Raw genomic sequence first — 7500 nt, 5'->3', positions numbered from 1 at the left:
AGGTGATCTTGGCCTTTCTGCCTGGCATCAAGGGTCTTAATTACCACAATTACTGACCACAATTACTGTTTCAGGCTGTGAAGAATTTGGGAGTGTCGGTGAGTGCAGCAGCCGTACAAGGACACTTCATGATTTACAAAGATGACCCCCAGGGAGCTGTGCATAACGTTATCCAGATGGCACAAATTAAAACATTTATACCGAAAGAGGATGGGGATATAGAAAATATTGGAAGTCAGTTTAATGAAATAGCAGAGGCTAAGAAGAATAAGTGATAAGATGAGACTGAAATTATGTATGTAAGGGTGTGTGGATGTAAGTAAGGACAAGAAGTCTATTTTGTAAAAAGTTGTCGCTTGTGCAATGTGTACATATGTAAATATAAATTTTTATGTTAGAAACTATCGTGATCTGTTTCCAAGTGTCAAGAACTGAAATGAATGCATGTATTATTAAGAAAAAAAATCCTTTTATTAAATCCTGTGGAATGTATTGGTGAACATATTAAGGTAATATTTTAAGAGAGTGGACAAGTTTTATCCTCATCATATCATAAAAAAGAACAGAACATCAGTACCTTTGATTTGATTATAGATTATTTATATGAAACTATATATGCCAATGGTGATAAACTTTTGCAAAAATAATAGAAGTAGAAGCAGACATACTGTTTCTTTTAAGAAGTAATATTTCATAAGGATACATTCATCAATCTGTACAATCTTGATGTCACTTAAAGGTCTCAACAATACTGAGGGACAAATTATTGCACATGGCAGGCTGGATTCAGTCTGTGGAGCATAGGTTGCTGCCCCTTGACCTATAGCTCATGATTGTCTTAGAAAATATTATGCTGTCACAGCATTTTGAAGCCAGCTTGTCCGTGTCTGGGCAGGGGAATGTATTTATAATGTAAATTAAATAGGAGGCTGGGGAACTGGAAAGGAGCTCAGCGACTTTGGCTGGGTTTTTGTAGTGGAATCTGGGTTATACTTTGTCCAGGTTCTACGCTACAGTACCACACATTGTGAATATTAATAAAATACAAATTCCTCATTTCAATTAGATCACTTTTACAAATATCACATAATTTTGATAAACTAGACCTAATGGATAATTATATTAATATTGGGTTTGAAATATTTTATTCCCCATAAAATAAAATATGGAACAAGGCAAATGTAATCATTCCCTGTTATTTTTTTGGCCATTTTCATATTTTCAAGTAAAAAAAGAGTAGAAGTTCAGAAACTTTCTTCAAAGTTCCATAAACAAAAAGCATCTTTTCTTTGTTAAAGTCCAGCTTTACAAATAGCTAATTATATCATTGGCAATTGGAATGCTTTAGCTTCGGCCTCCAAGCCACCATAATTTCACAGTGTTTTCTTGTGTGATTTTCTTCTTGGAAAACATGGGCTTCGACACACTCTCATCAGAACTGGAATCACTTTCCACTGGCTCTGGGAAGTGCCTCTGGCCAGAGCTGGTTGCTAAGATGGCATTGTAAGGATGTAGGCTGTAAATAAGACAGACAGACATAGACCTGTATCATTTCATATTTGAATGACATGCAAAACTATAACAACATAATTATATAAAGATTAGCATGGTAATTGTTAAATTTCATTGGTCTAAAGAAATATTTCACAATGCTCAAGAAATTGTCAGAAACACTTATTTATGATCAACATAACAAAACAGCAAACCTTTTTTTCCCCCACTTTTCTTTGGTCTTACCTTATTCCATTACAGCAGTCTTTATGAGCCGGAAAAGATGCGCTAGGTTGCAGAACTGGCACACTATCACCACATTCTGCTACTCCTTGCTGATCTAAATCCCATTTCAGTACCTTGCCTCTTGTGTCTCCTGTAGCACAGGAATAAGCACAGATGAAAAAAAAACAATGTAAGAGAGATCTTTACATGATATTTATTGATCAAACAATATCAATGTATTTTTTTCTTCTTTAATAAATCATCAGTTCCATTACAGAAGCTTGCTTTTGTGAGAATAATCTGAAACAAAATGCTAGTGTCCCAAACATATTCTATATTCGCACGCACGCATGCACATACACATACACACAGGTTATTTACAGACAATATACACTTCACACCATAAAAAAACACAAACAATATCCTGAAGCAAATAATTAACTCCAGGACATAACCTTCTTTTATCATACTAGTTTCTCATTCAGCTGGATGATTAAGTCAATACAAGTCAGGTCCTGCCACAAGCAACACATGATTTCCGACATCACTGCACAATTTACCAACACAGAAAGTATCAATGCTACAACTTATAACATATAACTATGCCACAATACACAGAAAAATCTCACCAGATACAAGGTATCTGCAAAGTTCTGGCTCTAAATCAAAGTAGATTCGTTGGTTTGTGCTGATCTCCCTCTTCAAACTATACAGAATAGTCCCCAACTTCCTTATGTCCCAGCAAAGGATTTCATCATCCTGTAACAGAAGTAGTGGTATTACCTGAAGGAAAGTAAATAATATGAAACTTAACATATAAAAAGGAAAATAAAGATTATGATCTTGGTAGTAATGAAAATAATCCAAGATTTGCCCAATGGCTTCAGGAAAGGTGATGCAATGAAATCAAAATAATATTTAGTCTTAGTCTTCAGTTTTCACCTTTCCTCACAGGAAATTGTCCCAAAGAAAATTAGCAAAAGGGAAACTAACTTTTAAAATAATACTTATGGATGAGGCCTTAAAAATCACATTTGGGAGAGGTAACCAACCTGGAATTAACTTCCACTCAAATGTATCACAGTTTAACAAGCTATTATTGAAAAATATTTTAAAATCTAAACCAACTGAATTTCTTTAGTTCTTATCAATGACAAGAAGTAATTATCTTTAAGTTAATAATTACATTTCTTATAGTCGGAATCACTGCTCAAAGAGAGGGGTAATGAAATGTGTCATAATCCGTAACCATTTATATAGAGCCCTGTCCTGCGCTAAGGATACAAGTTAATGGATTAGCTCAATGCATAATAAAAATATCCTTGAGACATGCAATAGCAAGTTTTCCTAATTGTTATGTCCCAATAATGATCATAAATATTATAATACTGTTGAAATGATTATACTAATAATAAAGATAATGATGATCTTGACCAGAAAAAGAGCAAAAGCAAAATCAACGAAGTTTAATAACATAAACAAAATAAAGACTGTATCTACAATAATGATAATGGTGCCAATTTAACCTCTCTTCATTAAAACAAAACTTTTAAAGGAAACAAAATCACATTACCTTTCGTGTTCCAGTAAACAATTTTATTCCACAAGACGAGAAAGCAACCTGTGTAACGCCTCCTGTGCATCCATCTAGTCGACAGAAAAGATTGTTCCTTCTAGTGTTGTAAAACCCTGTTGATAGAGAAAAACAAAAACTTTGTGATCAAGATCACTCTCTCTTTCTCTTTCTCTCTCTTTCCTTCTACCTTTCTCTCTCTCTCTCTCTTTCTCTCCCTCCTTCTCTCACTCTCTCTCTCTCCCTTCCTCCCTCTCTCTCTCCCTCCTTCTCTCTCTCTCTCTCCCTGTCTGTCTCTGTCTCTCTCTTTCTCCCTCCTTCTCTCTCTCTCCCCCTCCTCTCCCTCTCTCTCCCTCTCCCTCCTACTCTCTCTCTCTCTCTCTCTCCCTCCTTCTCTCTCTCTTCCTCTCTCTCCCTCCTTCTCTCTCTCCCTCCTTCTCTCTCTCCCTCCTTCTCTCTCTCCCTCCTTCTCTCTCTCCCTTCTTCCTCTCCGTCCTTCTCTCTCTCTTTCTCTCTCCCTCCTCCTCTCTCTCCCTCCTCTCTCTCTTTCTCTATCTCTTTCTCTCTCTCCCTTCCTCTCCCTCCTCCTCTCTCTCTTTCTCTCTACTCCCTCCTCTCTCTCTTTCTCTCTACTCCCTCCTCTCTCTCTTTCTCTCTACTCCCTCCTCTCTCTCTTTCTCTCTACTCCCTCCTCTCTCTCTTTCTCTCTACTCCCTCCTCTCTCTCTTTCTCTCCTTCTCTTTCTCTTTCTCCCTCCTTCTCTTTCTCTTTCTCCCTCCTTCTCTTTCTCCCTCCTTCTCTTTCTCTTTCTCTCTCTCCCTCCTACTACCTCTCTTTCTCTCTCTCCCTCCTACTCTCTCTTTCTCTCTCCATCCTTCTCTCTCTCTTTCTCTCTCTCCCTCCTTCTCTCTCTCCCTCTCTCTTTCCCCAACCCCGCTCCTCACTCCCTCTCCCCGTCCCTTCCTCCCTCTCTTCCTCCCCTATCCATTCCTTCCTTCTTTCTTTCTTTCCTTCCTGTAATAAATTTCATTCATTCATTTCTTTCCTTTATTCCTTCGTCCCATCCTTCATTCCCTTGTCTCTTCCTAAACTCACCTAAATTGCCAAGGTAGCTCCCAGCAACAAAGATGTTTGGCAGTCGTGGGTTAAAGGCCATACATGATATAATTCCCGGCTGACCTGAAAAGAGACGAAGTAAAGTTAACAGTTTTATTTAAATACTTTGATTTACCTGACTTACAGGGGAAGTTCAGAACATGTGATGCCCTCCTTTAACAATTTGTATAATAACAGGTAATAATAAAGTCATTAATAACCATCATGAGTGGTAAAAAAAAAAAAAAAAAATGAATACATAATAATAATAACAATAGACAATATTAAAAGTTAAACCTTCATCATGAACGTCACACTCCAAATAAAAAAAAAACATTACACTTTTACGTATAGTTTGTACATGAACCTAAATATAATCTCAACAAAATAATTAATTTTGCCAGAATCCAACCTTTAGCATCAATGGTTTCAAAAGTTCTGCCAGGTCGACTTGTGTGGAATATTCGGATGGTTTTCTTGAAGCCACAGAGAAGCATGGATCCATCCAAACTGAATCCGACACTCTTTGCTGCAACCAACTGATCCAAGCTGTTAAAATACCATTGAATATTGCATCTTTAATGGTATTTAAGATTCAGGATAAATAAAGAAAATGTGTATATATATAAATAAATATTTATAATATGTGTATGTGTATGTATATATATATATATATATATATATATATATATATATATATATATATATATATATATATATATATATATATATATATATATATATATATATATAGTAAATACATTAATTTTTTATCCCCTTTTTGTACACATGATCTACATTCATAAACCACTCACCACTATGAACTAATTGAGGGTCATAAGGTTACAGTTACCATAAATTTGAAGCACCCACAAACAAGTATACTTTTAATAAATCTGCCTTTTACAAAACTATATCTTAGTGCAATGATTAAGTACTGACAATTAATGGGTATATTATTCAATAACATCTTATATTTCGTTCACACACACACATGTATATATTTTTTGTGTGTGTGTGTGTGTGTGTGTGTGTGTGTGTGTGTGTGTGTGTGTGTGTGTGTGTGTGTGTGTGTGTGTGTGTGTGTGTGTGTGTGTGTGTGTGTGCGTGCGTGCGTGCGTGCGTGCGTGCGTGCGTGCGTGCGTGCGTGCGTGCGTGCGTGCGTGCGTGCGTGCGTGCGTGCGTGCGTGCGTGCGTGCGTGCGTGCGTGCGTGTGTGTGTGTGTGTGTGCAAAATATAAATATATTATGCATACTTAATGAGTAATATGTTTCCTTAAGTCTGTCAAAGGAAGGAAAAACAGCAACAAATATACATTTGATAACTAACAAACCCTTTACACAGAACCAAAACCACAGACCATTCATATCTACATATGCGGCAGAAATTAAAAATTACACTGAGTGACTCACTGATCATAGGACTGATAACTGCAGACAAGATTTCCATTCCAGGCATCCCACAGGTGGACTGGCTGATCACGACAAGTCACTGCAAAACTAAAGATATAAATCCATTACAGGGAGATTCTTCAATATTTTGCTGAACTGGCAAATAAATATACATATGTACATATATAAACTATTACTTCATATATAAGCAATACAACTATTATATAAACTCTTACAATTCACTCCTCAAATCAGTACAGTCCATTTTAATCACAAACTTCAAAATGCCATATTCAATTTATATCATCCCAACTCTTAATACCAATTACATTACAAATCCCTTCAGCAAAAATGAGACTAAATTATATAAACTTACCAGCAAGATTGAGGATTATCTGAGCGCATGTGAGGATACCACGCATAATCATAGATGAGTTCTCTTTCCCGGACTGTAACAGCTGGTAGGTTGTATCGTTCACTTTCTGCTTGCCAAGATTCATCTTTTGGGAGGAAATAAAGGGAAAATGTATAAAAAATCCAGTGACTGGCTTACACTACACTTCTAGTTATGATTTTTTTGTTCTAAGAGGTACTTGGATAAATATTGTTTCTTATCATTATAGTTTATTCTACAAAATAATGCATTACATTACAAATCTATAATTTTCATCACATGGTCTACTCTTACCTTATACCTCTATTCCTAATTGAGTAAATACAATTATCTATCAGGCATTAAAATATGTGGAAGTTAATGTGAGAAGTTTATTAAGCAAGATCCAAAGCCTGAGAGTACTGATATGAGACAAAAAAAAGGTGGTGACAACTACAACAAGGTCAGCAGGGACAATTCTTAATTCCTTAAAGATCTCAATATGATATATCAACCTGAGGGGAGATCCAGATTCACATTTTCCTGACCTAAACATTGTCCCATTGCCACTGGATTTGGAAGGTTGAAGAGGCGCAGCTTCTTGTCCACACTTCCGACCAACAAGCATGAGCCATCAGGAGACCTAGAATAAAATTTAAACCAAATAGAAAATTGCATGTATACATAATCCTCACCATCTTTTTTGTGAGATAAAGCTGATCAACACAAAAAGAGACGGTAACCTTTAATGAGAAGTTAATAAGAAGCTACAGAAAATTAATAATTGAAAAAAACATTTTGGAAAGCTAAACTGCACTTTACTCAAATCATATCTCTTACCCTTCAAACTGATATTAGTTTTACAGGAAGAACTATTTTCTTTCTTCTTTGGCTTTCCATTCCTTTACACAATAATGACACCTGCATAAAGTTAGAAAATGAGTAAAAAATATATACTTATGTCAAGAGATAGGCTTTGGCTAGCTGGCCCCCATGAGGGACCTTCGAAGGTCAGAACGAAGGGTGGATGCAGCTACGTGCCCCCATCAGCATTACCCTTCATTAACTGATTGACTGATTTGGTAAGTACTTGTGTACACCGAGAAATACAATTGGTATAATTTTCTATATCAATGTAGGCTACTTTGAAAGATAATTCAAGAGTTCTGGACATAATATTCCTGCTACCATTGCAAAATCATGCGCCTTAAAATCTAAACTTATTTTCAAACTTAAATATTTTGAGAAAATACACAAACAAATAAAAAAATAATAATAAAAATTAATACCCCAATTTTTTGTTGTCAAAGAAGGAGGACAAGGAGGAGGAGGAGGAGGAGGAGGAGGAGGAG

The 7500-nt window shown here is 36.1% G+C and overlaps 2 protein-coding genes across 5 annotated transcripts in view; one reads left to right on the top strand and one right to left on the bottom strand.

Moving 5' to 3' along the window:
- Bcs1 (Bcs1 chaperone) overlaps positions 1 to 1174 on the top strand; it is a 7984-nt gene extending 6810 nt beyond the window's left edge. For both annotated transcript variants that reach the window (XM_027369809.2, XM_027369810.2), the window contains exon 10: positions 75 to 1174. In XM_027369809.2, coding sequence (XP_027225610.2) covers positions 75 to 275 — 201 coding nt within the window. In that variant the 3' untranslated portion in view covers positions 276 to 1174. The remainder of the gene's footprint in view (positions 1 to 74) is intronic.
- Positions 1 to 7500, bottom strand: part of WDR79 (WD repeat domain 79) — a 14506-nt gene that overhangs the window by 383 nt on the left and 6623 nt on the right. For all 3 annotated transcript variants that reach the window (XM_027369806.2, XM_027369807.2, XM_070114367.1), the window contains exons 3-11: positions 6697 to 6791; positions 6152 to 6275; positions 5797 to 5883; positions 4797 to 4933; positions 4385 to 4468; positions 3290 to 3405; positions 2346 to 2475; positions 1738 to 1867; positions 1 to 1516 (exon numbers count right to left, since the gene is read on the bottom strand). The exon at positions 1 to 1516 is cut by the window's left edge and continues 383 nt beyond it. In XM_027369806.2, the coding sequence (XP_027225607.2) occupies positions 1345 to 1516; positions 1738 to 1867; positions 2346 to 2475; positions 3290 to 3405; positions 4385 to 4468; positions 4797 to 4933; positions 5797 to 5883; positions 6152 to 6275; positions 6697 to 6791 (1075 nt within the window). In that variant the 3' untranslated portion in view covers positions 1 to 1344. The remainder of the gene's footprint in view (positions 1517 to 1737; positions 1868 to 2345; positions 2476 to 3289; positions 3406 to 4384; positions 4469 to 4796; positions 4934 to 5796; positions 5884 to 6151; positions 6276 to 6696; positions 6792 to 7500) is intronic.

This window comes from Penaeus vannamei, chromosome 35 (assembly GCF_042767895.1).
Source record: "Penaeus vannamei isolate JL-2024 chromosome 35, ASM4276789v1, whole genome shotgun sequence".
Lineage (NCBI taxonomy): Eukaryota > Metazoa > Arthropoda > Malacostraca > Decapoda > Penaeidae > Penaeus > Penaeus vannamei.
This window is presented reverse-complemented; position numbering and strand designations above follow the sequence as displayed.